This window comes from Phascolarctos cinereus, unplaced genomic scaffold (assembly GCF_003287225.1).
Source record: "Phascolarctos cinereus isolate Bilbo 61053 unplaced genomic scaffold, phaCin_HiC Scaffold_5;HRSCAF=322, whole genome shotgun sequence".
Lineage (NCBI taxonomy): Eukaryota > Metazoa > Chordata > Mammalia > Diprotodontia > Phascolarctidae > Phascolarctos > Phascolarctos cinereus.
In genome coordinates, this window is record NW_027555958.1 from 329,608,109 (window position 1) to 329,628,550 (window position 20,442).

A 20,442-nucleotide genomic window follows, 5' to 3' on the forward strand; every position below is an offset into this window, starting at 1 on the left:
GTAATCATTCTAATTTTGTATATATTTAACTTGGGATGACAACAGGACAGCCAGATGGAGATTCCTGTAGGCAATAAATGCATGACTAGATTTCAGGAGAAAGATGAAAACTGGATATATGGATTTGTGATCATCTAAATAGAGATGACATTCAATGGAATCACTCAGAGAATGTAGAAAGTAAAGAGGGCCAGTAAAGGATAGTAGGGAATACCCACACCAAGTGTGTGATACTTGGCCCCACACTGTTAATATTTTTATAAATTAATTAGTTAAAGGGATAGATGAAATATTTATCAGATTTTCAAATGAGATAAAGCTGAGAAGGCTAGCTAACACACTAGATGATAGAGTCATAATCCAAAAAGATATTGACAGGCTAGAACATTGGGCCAAATCTAAGATAAAGACATTTAATGGGAATAAATAAAGTCTTAAATACAGGCTCAAAAATATAACTTAATAACTTCAGGCTGAGGGAGATATGGACAGAGAGAAGTTTTTCTGAATAATATCTGAGGCTTTGCGTGGGTTGCAAATTCAATATGAGTCAATGGTGTAATCTAGAACTCAAGAAAGTGGATGCAACCTTTGGCCCTCTTCAAGAGAGTCATAACTTTCAGAATAAGGAAGAAGATTGTCCCACTGTAGTGAGTCACAGTTATATTTCATCTGGAGAATTGTGCTCAGTTCTGGACACCTTGGTTTAAGAAGCACTTTGATGAGTGAGAGAATGTCCAACAGAGAGCAATCCAGATGGTAAATATTCTTGAGTCATATGATGATTGGTTGAGGAATTAGGAAGTTTGCCTTGGAGAAGAGAAGAGCCAGGAGCAGCTAGGTGGCACAGTGGATAGAGCACTAGCCCTGGAGTCAGGAGGATCTGAGTTCAAATCCAGTATGAGACCAGACACTTGATGCTTACTAGCTGTGTGACCCTGGGCAAGTCACTTAACCCCAGTTGCCTCACACAAAGAAAAAAAAAGAGAAGAGAAGATCTGACATTTCAAGTATTTGAAAGGCTTTCAAGTTGAGGGGTTAGACTTGTCCTTCTTGTCTCCAAAGAGAAGAGCTTAGAACAAGGGTTAAAAGAAACAAATCCAGAAGGAAAGATTGCCTGACATCAAGAACTATCCAAAACTATAATGAGTTTTTCCTCATTTGAGACTTTCATGTGAAGGCTAGATGACCACTTGTTAACTATGTCGTAGAAAGTATTCATTTTTGGGTATGAATTGGATTAAGTCACTAAGGTAGTGCACTAGAGTGTACAACTTAGAATCAGGGAGACCTAAATTCAAATACTCTCTCAGACACTTATTAGCTGTGTGACTTTATCACCAAACCTCACTCAGAACCAGGATCCTCATCTGTAATGGTATCTACTTCATACTGTTCTTGTATCGATTAAATGAAATAATGTGTAAGTATCAGAAACCACTCCACTACTTTTTAGCCTTGATAATTTGAGATGAGAACATGCCTCAATCATTCACTAATAGGCATTTGACTAAGCATTAAAGTATCTTTAAATTGGAATGATATTGCCCAAGAATCATATGAATATATTAAGGGAAATGGATGAAAAGGGTTGGATTTCTAGATACTGGAGAAACTGCTGCTTTCCAGCACATCCCTGAGAAAGACCATAATATGCTCACATATGTGTATGTGTGTATGTATATGTGTGTGTGTGTGTGTGTGTGTGTGTGTGTAATCAACAGAAAGTGTGGGTCTAAGTTGACTTTGATGGAATGATATCTAAAATGATATCTAAAAAAATTGAGGAACAAGAAAGAAGATTTCACTGGGAGAAGAGGGAAGGGAGAGGTATAATGGGGTAAATTATCTCACTAGAAGAGGTACAAAAGACCTATTACGGTGGAGGGAAGGGTGTGTGTGTGTGTGTGTGTGTGTGTGTGTGTGTGTGTGTGTGTGTGTGTGGACATCATTTGAACTTACTCTCATTACAATTGACTCAAAGAATGAATAACATACACATTCAGTTGATCTATTTTACCCTAGAGGGCAGTAGGGGAGGGGAGGGGGATAAAGACTGTAGGGGAACTTATATAAGGGAGTGCTGATTAAGGTAAGCAGTGGTCAAAAACAAAACTCTGGCAAAGAGGAACAGGGTAAAAGGAGAGAGGGGGGAGAGAGGGAGGAAGAAAGAAAGGTTAAACAGGGAGGAAATAGGATGGAAATACACTGTAATCATAACCATGAATGTAAATGGGATGAACTCACCCATAAAAGGGAAGTGGAGAGCATAGTGGTTAGAAACAGAATCCTACAATACGTTGTTTCCAAGAAACATATTTGAAACAGAGAGACACACACAGAATAAAGGTAAGGGGCTGGAGCAGAATCTACTATACTTCAGCTGAAGTAAAAAAAAAAAGCAGGGGTAGCAGTCATGATCTCAGACAAAGCAAAAGCAAAAATAGTTCTAATTAAAAGAGACAAAGAAGGAAATTACATCTTGATAAAAGGCATCATAGACAATGAAGTAATTTCAATATAAACATATATGTACCCAATGGTACAGCAACAGAGCTATTTCTTCCTTTGCTCTGAAGGCTGAGCTTATATTCAAATGTTTTCTTACACTTCCTGCTATTTAGTTATGTTTTGTCCTTCCAGTTCTTCTATTGGTTATTTTTAGAAATCTAAGTACTGCACTTTATATTTATCCTTACCTATGAGTCTAGCATCCCAAGCTCTGGATTAGATCCAATCTTTGAAACATACTGAAGCAATCACTCTTTGCTTCATGTTAGACCCAACCAAATTTCTCTCTGGGAAATCTGATAATATAACTTGTTCCTAGGTTTCTGCAAGTGTGCATAAATGGGTCTTTGGGTCTAATATTAGCACTCAAGCTTACTATTCATGTTGCATACATAATAGTCTTCATTCCATGCAACAGAAGGTGCAAAAAATGCATAAATGGATCCACAGACCTCCATATGCAACTAATACAGGTCTCTACTGTGTGATTTTGAGAAATCACTTAACTTCTCAGTTTCTCTAACTGTAAAATGTGGATAATAAGAGCACCTATCTCACATGATTATTGTGAAGGTCAAATGAGATAATATCTATAAAATGTTTAGCACAGTGCCTGGCACATAGTAGGTATGATATAAATGCTTAATCTCCTGAAATCTTGAGTGTGGGGAAGTTGGGAGAAAAGAAGGGGGTTGCCATGTCCATCTAATGAGGAGAATGATAGGTAGACATGAGGAGCAGGGCTAATCTCTCTTTTCACTCTTCTTCATCCCTGCCCGTCATTGCTCCTGCTACTTCTCTGGGTAGGAATTAATGCTGGTCAGTGCAGGTATGTGAAGGTAGAATGTTGTCTTGGAAGTCCAACAAAGCAGTCACATTATTGAGTCCACTTCAGAGCGAACAGGAGGCTGAAAACGGAGGGCAGAATGACTACTAGCAACTCCTGGGACACTCTCGAGGTCTTGCCTGGAAAAAGAAAGAATAGAAAATCCAAGTCCATAAAGTCTTTGAGGCAAGATAGTGGAGTTATCAAGTAGAATAAAAATAAAGTGGTGGAATATCTGGATTTCCTCCCTGAATTTAGCACCACTGTGCTCAGGACACCTCTCCTAACTTGATATCTCAAGTTGTGGAACAGATACTATGAGTTCAAGGTTGGCTTCTTGGAGAGAAGGGGCCAGAGCTCAAGTACCCCACCTTCATTCTTCTAGTTCTTTCCCTTCTGTCTCAAGATTCAATAAGGGTGTCCTCCAGAATAAAAGGAAAGTAATATAATCCTAGATTTAGAGTTTGAATGGATCTTAGAGGCTTAGTTCAGCCCCTTATTTTACAGTTGAGCAAACTGATGCCTGTCAGGATAAAATGACTTTCCAGGAGTAACACAGACAGTAAGTGGCAGTATTTGGATTCAAACTCATGTCCTTGGATTCCAAGTTCAGCATTTTTTCCACTGTACAATACCGATTTTTTGGGATAAAACAAAATCCAGTTGGGCCATTTTCCATGTCAGACCATAAGGGAAAGGTTGAGACAAACCTGAAATGATACTGAGAGATCATCTGAACATACCTCTTCATTTCACTGATTAAGGAAAGAGAACAAGAGAGGTGAAGTGACCTTCCCTTCTACTTCAAGGCTAGTAAATGATCAAACTGAAACTTCAAAAATAATATGGCAGCTAGATGGTACAGTGGACAGAGACTTGAGTTCAAATCCTGCCTCTGGCATCTACTAGATGTGTGACCCTGGGCAAGTCATTTGTCTGTCTCAATTTCCTCATATGTAAAATGGGAAAAACAATATCATCTACCTCCCAGAGTGGTTGTGAGGAAAAAATGAGGTATTTGTAAAGTACTTTGCAAGCTTTAAAGTGCTATGTAAATACTAGCTATTGTTAATAACTGATATTTTCTATTTCTCCTTTTGGTAATAATACGGCACATGAAGGTAAAATGAGATAACATTTGTAAACTGCTAATAAATGCTAGATATTGGGAAGAACATTGGGACTAAGATCAGGAGTATTGAATTTTAATCAGTCATTAAGTTTCGTATGTGTGTCTTGCTCCCTAAATAAATAATAAACTCATTAAGAGCTGATGAATGCCAGGGTCAATGTTCGGGAGAGTATCTCAAATAGAAAAGGAAACATGAGGGGTATTGGTACAAAGAGACATGGTAGCCTCTGGTCCTTAAGGGAGAAACTGATCTATTCCTAGGTTTTATACTGTCAACTTCCTATGCATGTTTCAGGGATAGCAACAGTGTGTGTTTAAAGCCAGGGCTGGGGGGGGGGTGCAGGATGCTATAACTATTACTTGTTCCTGGTTATAATAAAGGTAGAGTACTAGGCCTCCTACTCCAGTGTTCAGAAATGTGATGGAGCAGTCCAAGACATTGAATTCTAAGCTAGGATCTGAACTCAGGGCTTCTGTATTCAGTAATTTAACAAGCATTAAGTGCCTGTTCTATGCAAGGCAATGTGGGATATGAAGGTGAAAACAACACTGTCCCTGCTTCCAAGATTATAACTGCTCTTCCCCAAAGGGCGTCATATTACCTTACTGCTTTGGGACTAGAGAAACTGGGGGAGGGTCCTAAACTGGCAAGGACACACAGAGAAGGGAATGCCTCTGAGGACAAAGGTTTTGAAAGGAGCACTAGGGAGGCCTGAAGTAAAAGGAAAGAGAGGGAAAATAGCTGCTGAGTTAGGAGATTCTTCTCCTCCCCCCTTGCTGTGAATGAAGGATTCCATTCAGGTAGGAATCATCACCAATGTGATGTCCCTGATAGCTAAGGGATCTACGCTAACCTGTCTAACCTTGAGTCTAAGATCCTGTTGAAGATAATGTTGCTGTCTTTATGTTTCCAACCACAATCCCAAGAATTTTTTCTGGAACTGGATCAACTTCAATATTTTGAGCATTCAACATTCGAATCTATAGTTATACTGGGGCCAATTAAATTGCTCTAATAGGATACTGTGAAAAAAGCATTGGTTTGGAAGTTAGAGCACCAGAGTTTGACACTACCTATGTGACCTTATCTAAGTCACTTAAGTTCCCTGGGCACCACTTTCCACATCTGTGAAATGAATGGGTGGGAGTAGATGGTTCCTGAGGTCCTCCTAGCTGTAGGGCTATGATCCTTAGGGATGCATTCTCTAATGACTGCTCCCTGTAGTTCTATACCCCTGGTGATAGGACATATCAGGACATTTGATTTTTATGATTTTTGATAGCCGCAACATAAAGAGAATAATCAGAGTGGTAGAAACCATGAGGTACAAGAAGACTGGGTATAGCTCATGCCATGTTCAATGTCTTAAAAGAGAAGGTACAAAGAAGCAAGGTCACTGGGAGCAATCTGAACCATGCACAAAAAAAAAGTATTTTTTGTCTTGATCAGTTTAACTAGAGGGAATTGACCACTGAAACAACTATTCTCCTTACAATCTCAGAGCAGGAGTATTTCCTTTGGCTGAGGCTTGGCCAGTGACAGAGCTCAAGGGCTCTGCTCCTATAGGTACCAGGTTGGTACCAAGGTCAATAATTATTACATGTTATTATATATTATATTAATATATTAATAACATATTAATGTATTATAAACAAATAATATATAATATATGTGCCTAGATATATATGATATGCAATATATATAACATTATGTAATATGTTAATAATGTTACATATAATATATTACAGATAATATATAATTCAAATCCCTGCAGGAATGTATGATCTCAGGCTTCTGGAAAAACAATCAGAAATTTACCTGCACAGAGCTCACTGGCAAGAACAGTATGGGAGCTGTTGCTGACAGGGTTCATGGCAGTACAGGTGTACTGGTCATGGTCACCAGGTTTCCAAATGATGTTGAGGATGGGTCCTCCACTGGATGCATTAGCCCCTTGTCCCACAGGAGTCCAGTTGTATGTTACATTCTCTCTTACTTGTTCCACAGAACATGTCACATTGACAAGACAGGCACCATTATCATTGATCCTAGGACCCAATGTAATTTTTGGCTCTGTCAATCGCTCTGCATGAAGGGTAAAATATAATATTCAATGAGATGTTTTGATTGTGCTCCCCCCCCCATCAAGATGGTCAATGATTTCCTTAAGTATCAGAACTCCGGGTTTCAGAGTTCTGCCCTGGAGTACTACAGAGGAGAGGAAATGGGTGACTCTGGACAGTTACCATCCAGTTCCAGTTGCTAACATTACCCAAGTCTGCACATCCAGAGCTACAAAGGGGTAGAGTTTTCAGGCAGGAAACACCTCCTTCTAGACAAACAGAAGTGTGTGAGGCATGTAACAGGTACTGGGTTCTCAGGTCCCATCAGTGAGAGGCTGGGGACTGCCATTACATTTGTGGGACAGAGAGTGACACAGCCCAAGGGAGTCATCTTTTCCTTCAACCATTCTGGGAAACTACTTCACCTGTTCTGTGTTGCTGTTGATCAGAAAAGGATGGGAGGAGGAGGAAGACAGTTATTCAGATAGTGGCACCCTGCTCTAAGGACAAGGTAAAGAATACTACTTCCTCCTTATATGCTTAAGATGTCCCATCATACGAGAAATCAATTATCCTTAACTATATACATAGGGAATTGCAGTATGTTAGAGATGAAAGGAACCTGAAGGCTATCTAGTCCAACATCTCATCCAATTCAAAGTATCCCTTTGCAACATTTCTGGCAGTTGTCCATCTGGCCTCTATTTGAACACATTAAAACGCAGAGAGCCCATGACCTCACAGAGCAGTCCATTCCAATTTGGAACAGCTCTAATTGTTAGAAAGTTCTTCTTTAGAATAAATCTTTGTAACTTATAGGATCATAGACTTAGAGAAGGAATCTTAGAGGGTCTAGACTCATCTCCTCATTTGACATATAGGAAACTGAGGCCCCAAAAAGTGAAGTGATTTGCCCAAAGTCACACAAATGTTAAGGGGCAGAATCAGCATTTGTGAAAGAGTCAGACTATAAAGTAACCCCCCAAGAGTTCCCTGACAATTCCCCCAGGATGTGTGGGAACAGTGCATATTTCTGTTTAAAGTAGAGCACACATCTTGGGTGGGCCTGCCTTTGCCTTGATCCATAGGCCTCTACCTTCATCTGTCTTCTGCCCTTGACCTGATTTTCTAATTTCTAATGGACCCAGTTTCACTTGGTGATTTTTCTCTCCATTTTTTTCTCTTTTAAAATATTTTATTAATAATTTAGCACTGAACATCATTATAACCAACTAAACCTGTTTGATAACTATTTACAAAGAAATTATTTTTTGTGGTTGGTTTATCATGACATTTTTTCTGTCAGTTCCTTTAAGTCTTCATCAAGACTCTTCATCCATTCATTCTCATTCACTTTTTCCTTTATTTGATGATAGTGTATACTCTATTCTCCCAGTTCACTGAATAAAGTTCTTTCCAGATTTCTTAATATATATCTCATATTTGACATTGATAATTTGATAGTTTTTTTATTATATGAATATCCCTTCATTTATTCTACCATTTCCCACCAATAGGTAGCCATTTAGGTTGTTTCCAGGTTTTCATGATTACATGCAATATGTAAATATTTTAAAAGTGCTGTTGTTGCTTTTGATTACACACACACACACAAGCACTTGTGATTTATGTCCCTAAAAACAGTGAAATTATTAAATCAAAAGGTACAACTTCTCTTGTCATTTTTACAGTGGAATCCCAGATTAATATCTAAAAAGATTGTGTGCGTTCATCATTCTGCTGTGAGTATCTGCTCTTCTACAACCTCTATTTTTGTCAGTTTGGTCAGTGAGGGATAGTATAGCAAAAGGGTCTAAATTTGCATCTCTTGCGTCCCATCTCCGTATTCTCCAGTGATCTCCATTGCCAGATTGTCTTGGCCAAAAGTATCCTTGTGTGATAGCCTCAAATTCAACAAAACAGAACTCATTATCTTCCCCACCCAGGCCCAAACTTCTTTTGAATTTCCTGATAACTTTTGAGGACACCATAATCTTTCTCATCCCTGGGGGTCATTACCTTGTCATCTTCAACTACTCATGACCAAATCTTGTTCTGTCTCTGTAATATTCCATATATGCATGTATGTGTGTATGTGTTTGTGTATGTAAACACACACATATATACATACATGTGTCCCTTCCTATAAACCTTGTTGCCTTGTATATCTTGTCTGCTTAGAACTAATGTGGCTTGATCAATCTATCTATATTAGCTTTCTATCCCTGTACATTCCTCTAGAACTTAAATCCTGTCACTCTTGAATTATAGAAATGTCTACTTCTGTCCTGTCTATCCCAATTTACTTCTTAGATTGCACCCTCCTCCCAGATTTATCCTATTGTTATTGATGTCCCAGTATGGCACTAATCTTTTATAAACACATCTTTTGTCATGCCACTTTGGGGCTCAGTTATCTATAATAGCTCCATATTGTATCAAGTCTCAAATCCCCTGCTTATCTTCAAGGCTCACTCTCCAACCTTCCCACTATTCTCCAAAACCCATATTCCAGTAAAGCTGATGCCTTCGCTGTCCCAAAAATATGCAAAGCACATCTCACTTAATCTGACCTGAGTTTTCTCCATGTTTCTACTCTTATCTTTAGTGTCCCTTCTTTAATCTTTTCACTTGACTAAACTCATCTGGTATTTCCTCTTAGTCTAGCTGAAGTCTCAACCCTCCCTCTTATTCTTTCCTCATCTCTACTTAACTTACCATACACATCCAGCCTGATGTGCTCTGAGAAGTCCTTTCCTGTCTTCAGCAAGGAAGTCTGGAGTTTATAGGTACTACTGTCCTCCTTCTGAAGCTGTTGGATATGTAAAGTGATATTATCAGCTCCAAGATGGATCCGTGTTTTCAAATTGGTTTCGAATACTTTATTTTTTTTCCCTTTGGTCCATGTCAAGATCTTCTGGGTCTCATTGTAAAACCAAGAGACTTCTGAATAGGGCTCATGAGACAATTCAGGGTTCTTGAGATTTATAGATTCACCAATAGCACCCACCACATTTCTTGCTGAGTGAACTGCCAACCAGAGTCAGAGCAAGAACTTTGTTAGTGATAGGACAATAAAAATCATAGTCAAGGGAGTATTTTGGTGGAGATGTGATTGCAGGGCTCTCTCATACTATCAAGCATAATAATGGATGACATTTGCATAATGTTTTAAGGTTTGCCAAGTACTACATATTATCTCTTAAGAACTCAAAACAAATCTACAAGATGAGAACTACAGGTATTTTAATACCCATTTTAGAGATAAGGAAACTAAGGCTTATAGAAATTAAAAGTGACCTGAGCACAGAAACCTGGCTAGTATCCTAGGTAGTATTCAAAACTGACTGCCAGGATCCTGTGAACTATAACACAGGTAGAGCTGAGAATGGGGAATGGCTAAGACGATGTTGTTTAGAACATAGCTATGACTGACCTTATATGAATCATCAACACCCATCCCCTTGGTGATGTACATCAGATGTCAAAAGGCTTGCAAAACAGCCTTCTTTACAAAACTTTTCTTGGAAAGATACATAGTCCAGAAGAATAGAAATACATACATGCTATTAAAATTACCCAGGTAATTCCTTAAAACTATGCTTGAAGATATGTCACCTGTATCTCATTCTCTCTCTCCTTTCAACACATCATAAGGACCTCTTCTAGTCACAGTATAAGGATCAGTTTAGGAATACAAGGTCAAAGATGTAGGTTCTCCTTGCTTTTACATGATACTCAAAGCTGGAAAGACGTTGATGATCTCATTAGAGTTACTGGGAGCAACTGATGCATTATTGTACCCACAACCCAGTTGTTTTGCCTCCCTGATTATGGTCATGTATATGGATATTGTGGCAAACGTGAACTTTGTCATAGGCTCCAGTTGCCAGAAAATTCAATGTTTAAGTGAAGTGATTAAATGAAGTTTAGTGGCAAAGCTAAAAAAAAAAAAATGCAGTTCTACTATAGGTTAAGAAACACTGATGCCAAGTTCTGGCTTTATTTTGAGTCTCAGAATACTTTTATATACTAAAATAAAGGGACAATGAGTCACCTTCTGTCCTTGAGCCATACTTTCTTCATCTGTAAAATGGGGATAATGATCTTTATGTTCTTCCCATCCGAAGCGATCACTTGCATTTGTAACTAGTGACTCTTGGCTAAAGGGTAAGGAGATGCCTATAGACTTTACTTGGTCTATCAAGAGATATATATCTTCTTCATGCACATACCCACTGATTGTAATAAATTTCTGCTGATACATATGAGTAAGATTCTATATACCAGTGCCGAAAGAAGTGAAAAATTGATCACAGAATCATTGACAAAAATTTCTGTGATGTCATAGAAAATATTAGAAGTGACTGAAAATTCGAGAAAAATAACAGAAAAAGAGATATTTCAGGACTTAGACTTATAAGCTTGATGTTGATATTCAGCAAAATTCCAAGATATATTACCCAAAAAAGAGGTGATTCTTAGAAGTTAGCACAAAGTCACCAACAAATTATAACAATTTTATAACAATTTTAAATTAATGATTATCATTCTTATAGATTATGAAAATATAACTGGATTTCATCAAGATATTTAAATAAGTTTTTAATGATTATCTTGGAATAAGTTGAAATGATGTAGACTGAATAACAATCAAGTTAGATGGATTTCCAACTGACTGAATAGTCACACTCAGAGACTGTTGATCGATGGTTTAATGTGAACCCGAAAGAGTCCATGTTGATGTACCTTACAGGCCTATGTATAGCAATCTATTTAACACTTCTATCAGAAACTTGGATGAAGATATAAAAGGGATATTTGTAAAGATCACAAATGACCCTAAGCTGTGAGGGATAGCAAAGAAGTCTTTGACTAGATGTCCTCTAAGATCCGTGTCATTTTTAAAATTTTATGATTCTCTGATTGATGGAATAAAGGATTAAAAATCCAACCTAACTCTGATTAATACAATAATCTAAAATTATTCCAAAGGACTCATGAAAAAAAAATGCTATCCACCTCCAGAGAGAGAAGTGTGGAACTCTGTGTGCAAATTGTAGTATAATGCTCTCATTTTCTTTATTTTTCTTGCTTTTTTGCAACATAGCTAATATGGACATATATTTTCCATGATTTGACATGGATAATTGATATAATATTGCTTGCTTTCTCAATGGGTGGGAGAAAGGTAGAAGGGAGATGGAGAATTTAAAGCTCAAAATTTTAAAAAAGAATGTCTAAAATAAATTATACACACACACACACACACACACACACACACACACACACATATATATATATATATATATATATATATATATACACACACACACATTTGTGCTAAAACAAAGCAAAAACTCTCCTACACACACTCTATATTTCAGTCGAATTAGCTTTTTAGCTATTGTTCATTACATGGAATATTCCATCTCTTCTTCCCATGCAGTTGTCGAGCTGTTTTACATTTGGAATGCATTCTCTTCTCATCTCATCTTCTTCAAATCTCTAATTTCCTTAAAAGCGTAGTGAAACTGCTTCCTCCTACAGAAGACCTTTCTTGACCACTGTCTCCCCTCTTCTCAGCCATTAGTGCCTCCCATTCCCAAAATTATCCTATATTTACTTTGTGTACTTTTTAAATATACTTATATATGACTATTGTTTACCTCAGTTGATTGTACACTCCTTGAGGTCAGAGACTATATCATTTTTGCCTTTGTATTCCCATCACCTAACATGGTTCCTGGTACATAGCAGGTACTTTTAATAAACTTGTGTTGATTCATTAAAATTGAATCCTACCCATGAGGTAGGCTAAATGGGTTTAATTACCCCCAATGTTACTGAAGAGAAAATTAATAGTAAGAAAGGCTAAATTATTTCAGAGCCAAGACTCCTAGAATCACAGACTGCTATAACTGAAAGTCATTTAGAAATTATGTAGTCCAAAACTGATTTTACAGAAACCTGGAGAAATGACTTTCTCAAGAATCTAGATCTCCTTGCCTGCATGTCCAATGCTCAAGAAAATGATTCATACCCATACAAAGTTGCTGATGAAAGACAGAGGATGCTAGAATAAATAGAGTGAATGAATCTAGCTGAACGGTGAATAATTCCTAAAGGCTGTGACAGTAGTAAGTGTAACAGACCTTTGGCCTTGACAGGGGACCTAAATTAACACCTCCCATGATCTTTAGCATTTTATACCTCCAGGTAGTCAGTTTAAGCCTAGCCCAAAGTACTATTACAGGAAGAAAAATGGCAAATCTGACATCCTGTACAAGAAAAATCAGCAGAGCTAGAGGACAGATTGTGGTGTGATTGAAAGGCAGTTGGGAAGGGAGAGTAAAGATGAATAGAATCCTAAGATTAGATCTATAAATTCACAGCATCCAGCCAGGCAGTTTTCCTGACTTGGACCTTTGCAGAATACATCTAAAGGAGCTGGCCTGAGAAAGGGAAGATATGAGGGACTTAAGCATACACTTCATGGCTGACTTCCTGTTCTTTCACTGGCTTTGTCAACATCCTTCCGTGACCCCACCGACACCCACCTTGACTCCGTTTGCCCATATCTCTCTTTTGGCTGCCCTTTGTTGGAAAGCAGAGTTAGACTCATATGAAATAAGCACATACCTTCCAACTCTTGACAGCTGAGGCTGACACAGTCCTATGAAGGGACCAGACATTACCCTCACTGATGAGTTTTCACCCCCATCTTCTCTCTACCTCTAACCTTAGAACCTCACAGCAAAGAGATAGAGGAGAATGAATATAAAGTACCTTGAGAAGAGATCATGAGTATTAGCAGACACTGCTTCCACCTGCTAAAGGACATGCTGTTTTTTTGGGATCCACAGCCAAGGATCAGGTTGAGAACTTCCATAGTCTGGTGCTTATTCAACCCACTAGAACAGGAAAGACGCTAGCCTCTTACATCTTCTCTTCCTCTTCTATGAGATCACATCCTTTCTGTAATGAGCCTGAAATCAAGAGGTAGAAATGGGGAACTTGGGGTGTTTGTAAAATATTCATCTTAAATTATTTTTTTCAACTTCCTGACTTTCTCTGGGCAAATGAGTTAGCAAAAATGACTAAGCATATGACTGGTCTAGTACTGAGACAGATATCCCTCAGTATTGTACCCTGGCTTGAAAGGGAAACCAATCCTCCAGAGAAGGACTGAGAGAGGAGCTAGAAAGCCCCAAAGAAAGGAGTACCTCAGCCTGTAAAAAAGTGTGGATGAGTAAGAGTCAGTTGCTGGTCATAGGTTGCATGAGGCTAGCAAAACCTTTCCATGCCTTCAGAACCAGATTAAAATGTAATTGGAAAATGTTTTACAAAACTAATGACATAGACACCACATAATGTAAATTTGTAGTTTTCTAAATCAGTGTACTGTTGACAGATATACATTTCTATTTGAGTTTGACACCACTATTCCAAACAACCTTCTCTGCCTCCTGGCTTCCCTGTTTTCTTCAAGTCTGAGCTAAAATTCTAGCTTCTGCAAAAAAACTTTTCCTCATCCCCCTTAATTACTGCCTTCCCTTTGTTACAATGGAATAAAGAAACCAAATTTCATCCAGACAAACAATTTATTTAGCAAGGCATGTGATTGCAAAAAAAAAATTGGGTCCCAGGCTCTTGGTAGCACAGCGAATCCCAAACCTTATTAAGACACCAGTTTCTTATTAGCAGAAGGGATTGGGAGACACAGAGCTGAGAGGGAGAGGTATAGTCTCGTGGCATTCCTTAAGTTGGGTGACAGTGGTGAGAGGGAGTAATCTTGTGATTTCTCAAAAACCAGGTGACCTTTGAGACTTAACTTGGCTAGATGATGGATAAAGGCAAAATGGCATCCTCATGCTTTTTAAAAATGTAACACCTCTGAGATAATTTCCAAATTATCCTTTATATATCTAGTTTGTAAACAGTAGCTTGCATGTTGTCTCCCCCATTAATTAGATTGTAAGCTTCTTGAGGGCAGGGACTGTTGTTGCTTTTTGTGTGTCCCCAACGCTTGGCACACAGTAGGCTCCTATTAAATGCTTGGTGGTTTGGTTTGACTTAAATAATCATTATTGAGTCTGACATGATACGCATTATTCCAAATCCTTAATCCCTCACTGCTGCAAGGAAAGGAGAGGGAGGATGTGCATTTTCATATTTCATTTTGTAGAAATAAAATTTTTGATGATTTCTGTTTTTTCACATTACCTACCTATCCTGATATATTTATTGCTCCCTTCAACCTCACTCCATCCTTTATAATGAAAAAGAAGAAAACTAATGTTAGCAAAACTTACCCACACCTCAAAAAGTATGATGTTGTATGCAGTTTTATACACCTTTAATCCTCTTGCTCTACAAAAAAATGGAAAGAGGTGTCTCTTCGTATCTCTTCTTTGGGACCAAATCTGATCATTATAATTACATAGCTTTCAGTTTTGACTTTCTAATTTTTCTTTTAATTTTCACTATTGGAATCGTTGTATATTTTGTTTTTCTGCTTCTGCTTAATTCCTTTTGTTTCAGTCTTTCTATTTTCCCTTATACTTTCCATATTTATCATTTCTCACAGTGAAGTAATATTCTAAATATTCAAGTAGTAATTTAACAAATTATTTTAAATGAAACTTCCATTGCATACAGATTTCTATTACATAGTTTGCTTTTCTTTTAAATATAATAGTTAACATATAACTTCCTTTTTTTTTTTTTTGCTTTTTGGTGAGGCTATCTGGGTTAAGTGACTTGCCCAGGGTCACACAGCTAGTAAGTGACATGGTGTCTGAGACTGGATTTGAACTCATGTACTCCTGACTCCAAGGCCAGCGCTCTATCCACTGCACCACCTAGCTGCCCCAACATATAACTTGCAAAGATATTCTATTTGTGTTTTTTCTGATCTTTTTTTTTCTCTTCTGTGCCTTAATAAAAGATACTTCAATGACCCTTCTCTCCTCTTCTTTTCTCTCCTCTCCTCTCTTTTTCTCTCCCCTTCTCTTCTCCTCCTTTCCTCTCTCCTCCTCTCCTCTCTTGTCTCTCCTTTCCTTTTCTTTCCTTTTTTCCCCTTCTACATCTCCATACTTTGCTCAAGCTGCAAGTGCAAAAGCACAAAAGCCTCTCATGGGCCTACCCTGCTGCTGATCATCAAAAAACCTTTGACTCAATCTATTTCAAAGATAGGCTCGTTCTTTCTTCCTTAGCCAGACTAGTGGCCCTGTCCCAGTGGCTTACCATATTGGTGCCAGACTTAGTGCTGGTGCTCTTTTTCTTCCAAAAGCAGAGAAGATAACCTCTCTTTGCCTTAAAATCATCCTTTAAAAGGTAGAGAAATCGGCAACTGGAAAACCTATTCTATGTATACTCTTCACTAATAGAGAGAAACTGTTTACTGGAATTGAAATTCTGGTCACCTTGGAGAAATATGATCATTAGCTCTAAGAGTTTGTGACAGAGAAGGAAAGGAAAACTGAGAGAAGATTAGAATGCATAACAGATTTTGGAAAAGTAGATTTAAAAGGATTCAAAGAAAGGGTAATTGGAGTCCACAGGCAAAATTTCTACAGGAAAAATCAGCTTAGGTTGGGTTGGAAATTCTAAAGAATGAAACAGAGAAAACACAAGTTGAAAAAATTCATTGAGGAGTAAAAATTGGAATTTTCTGAAAAGACTGATGTAGATATATCAGAAACTCACAAAGCAAATTGGATTTTTTGTTTTTGGTGAGACAATTGGAGTTAAGTGACTTGCCCAGAGTCACACAGCTAGAGAGTGTTATGTGTCTGAGATCCGGATTTGAATTCAGGTCCTTCTGTCTCCAAGGCCAGTGACCGATCCATTGCACCACCTAGCTGCCCCCAAATTAGATTTTTAAAGAATGTTTTATTTTCCCCAGTTACATACAAAAACAACTTTAAACACTTGTTGTTTTTAAGTTTTGAGTCCAAAATTCTATCCTTCTCTCCCTCCTTGAGCCCCTCTATGAAATGGTAAGCAATCTAATGTAGGTTATACATGTTCAATCATGTAAAACAGTTTCACATTAGTCATTTTGTGGAAAAAATACAGAAAGAAAGAAAGAAAGAAAGAAAGAAAGAAAGAAAGAAAGAAAGAAAGAAAGAAAGAAAGAAAGAAAGGAAGGAAGGAAAGGAAAGGAAGAAGAAGAAGGAAGAAGAAAGAAAGAAAGAAAGAAAGAAAGAAAGAAAGAAAGAAAGAAAGAAAGAAAGAAAGAAAGAAAGAAAGAAAGAAAGAAAAAGACAGACAGAAAGAAAGAAAGAAAGAAAGAAAGAAAGAAAGAAAGAAAGAAAGAAAGAAAGAAAGAAAGAAAGAAAAAGAAAGAAAGAGAGAGAGAGAGAAAAGAAAGAAAGAAAGAAAGAAAGTATGTTTTAGTCTGTATTCGGACAACATCAGTTCTTTCTCTGGAGGTGGACAGCATTTTTCATCATGAGTCCTTTGAGCTTGTCTTGGATCATTGTATTGCTGAGAAAAGCTAAGCCATTCACAATTGTTCATCCTCATAATATTGCTGTTGCTGTGTACAAAGTTTCCCTGGTTCTTCTCACTTCACTCAATATCAGATCACGTAAGTTTTTCCAGGTTTTTCTGAAATTGTCTCGCTCATTATTTCTTATAGCATAGTAATATTATATTACAATCATAAATCACAAATTGTTCAGCCATTCCCCAATTGATGGGCAGCCCCTTAATTTCCAATTCTTAGCTATGACAAAAAGAACTGTTATAAATATTTTTGTACAAATAGGTTCTTTCCTATTTTTAAAAATCTCTTTGGAATATGACTTAGTAGTAGTATTGCTGAGTCAAAGAGTATCCACAGTTTTATAGCTCTTTGGGCATAGTTCCAAATTGTTCTGCAGAATGGTGGGGATCAGTTCACAACTCCACCACAACTTGTCACACCTATCAGAGTGGCTAAAATGATAGATGCTCTTCATTTGGGGAGTGACTAAACAAGTTGTAGTAGTGATGGAATACTACTGTTCTATAAGAAAGGATGAGCTGGCTGATTTTAGAAAAACATGGAAAGTTCACGTCTCCACCAACAATACGTAAGTGTTCCAATTTTCCTGCATCTTCTCCAACATTTATCATTTTCCTTTTTCTTTTGTTAGCCAATCTGATAAGTGTAAGGTAGTACCCCAGAGTTGTTTTGATTTGCATTTCTCTAATCAATAGTGATTTAGAACATTTTTCATATGACTATAGGTAGCTTTGATTTCTTTGTCTGAAAACTGACTTTATATCCTTTGACCATTTATCAACTGGGGAATGATTTGTGTTCTCATAAATTTGACTCAGTTCTCTATATATTTGAGAAATGAGGCCTTTATCAGAGATGCCTGCTGTAAAATTTCCCCCCAATTTTTGCTTTCCTTCTAATTTTAGTTGCATTGGTTTTGTTTCTCCAAAAACTTTTAAATTTTATATAATTAAGATTTCCATTTTACGTTTTGTGGTGCTCTCTGTACCTTATTTGGTCCTAAATTCTTCCCTTGTCCATAGATATGACAAATAAACTATGCCATGCTCTCCTAATTTGCTTATGGTATCACCTTTTATGTCTAAATCATGTGCCCACTTTGATCTTATCTTGATATATGATGTGAAATCTTGGTCTATACCTAGTTTCTGACATACTGTTTTCCAGTTTTACCAGCAGTTGTTAAATAATGCATTTTTGTCCCCAAAGCTTGCATCTTTGGGTTGATTCAACACTAAACTGCTATGATCATTTAGTACAGTGTATTGTGTACCTAACCTAGTCTACTCTATTTCTTAGGCACTGCCAGATTGTTCTGATGATTACCACTTTAAAATACAGATTGATATCTGACATGGCTGGGCCACCTTCCTTCACATTTTTTCCCCCCTGTTTATTTACTTGGTATTCTTGACCTTTTCTTCGTCTAGATGATTTTTGTTATTCTTTTTCCTAGTTCTATAAAATAATTTTGGTAGTTTGATTGGTATGGTACTGAATAAGTATATTAATTCAGGTAGAATTGCATTTTTATTGTACTGGCTTGACCCATACATGAGCAATTAATATTTTTTCCAATTGTTTAGATCAGACCTCATCTGCATGAAAAATGTTTTGTAATTGGGTTCATATACTTCCTGGCTTTGTCTTGGCAGGCTGACTCCCAAGCATTTTATATTGTCTAAAGTTATTTTAAATGGAATTTCTCTATCTCTTACTGCTGGATTTTTTAGTAATATATAGAAATGCTGATGATTTTGTGGGTTTATTTTGTATTCTGCAACTTTGCTAAAATTATTATTTCAACTACTTTTTAGTAGGTTGTGTTATTGATATGGTCAATTATGCTGATAGTTATCCTGCTATTGAACCAAAAAATGCATTCCTGGTATAAATCCCACCTGGAAATAGTGTATGATTCTTTTAATATATTGCTATGATTGCCTTACTAGTATTTTATTTAAAATTTTTGTACCAATATTCACCAGAGAAATTGGTCTATAGTTTTGCTTCTCTGTTTTGGCTCATCTGCTTTAGGTATCACAATCATATTTAGATCATGAGGAATTTGTGTGTGTATATGCATATATATATATATGTATATATTAGGAAGTTGGAGTTAAGTACGTTGCCCAGGGTCACACAGCTAGTAAGTATCAAGTGTTTGGTCTGAGGCTGGATTTGAACTCAGGTCCTCCTGACTTCAGGGCTGGTGCTCTGTCCACTGCACCACCTAGCTGTCCCCAATCATGACAAATTTGGTAGGATTCCTTATTTGCCTCTTTTTCCAAATAGATTATATAGCATTGGGATTAATTGGTCTTCCAATGTTTGGTAGAGGCTGCTTGTGAATCCATTTGGACCTGGGGATTATTTCTTAAGCAATTCATTGATGGCTTACTCAATTTCTCTGTGTAAAATGGAGTTATTTAAGTATTCTATTTCCTCTTCTGTTAATCTGAGCAATTTATATTTTTGTAAATATTCATCCATTTAACTTATTATATGACAATAAATGTGACAATCTAAGTAATTTCCTTAGCAATACATGTCACCTACCCAAAACTTGACTTTGTACTAGGACATAAAAACCTCACAACCAAATGCAGAAAAGCAAAAATGTTAAATAAATCTTTTTTCAGATCATAATGCAATAAAAATTACATTCAATAAAGGGCAATGGAAAGATTGATTAAAAATTAATTGGAAAGATGGCAGAGAGAGGCCAGCAAGCTGTCTGAGCTCTCCCCAGTTTCCCTCAGAAATGACATTAAATCAAGCCTCTAAAAAAACTCTGGATTTACAAAATCCACAAAAAGATGGAGTGAAACGATTTTCCAATCCAACATAACTTAGAAGGACTTCATGAAAGGTCCGTGTCACTTGAGTAAAAGGGGAGTGCAGCCTAGTGCAGGTGGTATCCAGGCCAGCCTGTGGGAGGCTCTTAGCCATAGCAGAAATCAGCAACCGAGGCACTGAAGTTCTGCCTCAGAAGGCCAGCTGTGAGGCCTCCAGCCCCAGTCCAGCTGGCAAACTGCCAGCCCCAGAACCCAGGGCACAATAGGTGCAATTGACCAGAACACCCAGACACAGTGGGCAAGCTTCCAGCCCCAGAGGCTCTGGCACTGAAAGCCAGTGACCCCTGGCCCTCAGTGAAAGAAACTTGGAACCATGCCCCTTGTACCCCAGGAACAAACAAAAAGAAGCCTTGACCATAGAAAGCTACTATGGTGACAAGGAAGATTAAAATACAAACTCGGAAGAGGACAATACCGTCAAAATGCCTACATGTGATGGCTCAAAGTTGAATATGAATTGGTTTCAAGCCCAAAGAGTCCTCTTGGAAGAGCTCAAAATAGATTTTTAAAATCAAGTAAGAGAGGCAGAGGAAAA

General features: G+C 37.5%; 1 protein-coding gene across 3 annotated transcripts in view; it reads right to left on the minus strand.

The window, feature by feature from the left end:
- Positions 1–1,990: 1,990 nt before the first annotated feature.
- The window catches only part of LOC110203125 (SLAM family member 9-like), a 103,492-nt gene continuing 85,040 nt past the window's right edge, over positions 1,991–20,442 (minus strand). For 2 of the 3 annotated variants that reach the window (XM_078156215.1, XM_020979606.2), the window contains exons 2-5: positions 13,323–13,522; positions 9,252–9,563; positions 6,289–6,555; positions 1,991–3,477 (exon numbers count right to left, since the gene is read on the minus strand). In XM_078156215.1, coding sequence (XP_078012341.1) covers positions 3,389–3,477; positions 6,289–6,555; positions 9,252–9,563; positions 13,323–13,425 — 771 coding nt within the window. In that variant the 5' untranslated portion in view covers positions 13,426–13,522 and the 3' untranslated portion in view covers positions 1,991–3,388. Of the gene's footprint in view, positions 3,478–6,288; positions 6,556–9,251; positions 9,564–13,322; positions 13,523–14,848; positions 14,907–20,442 lie in introns of those variants that run through there. The other variant, XM_020979605.2, reaches the window with a different exon arrangement.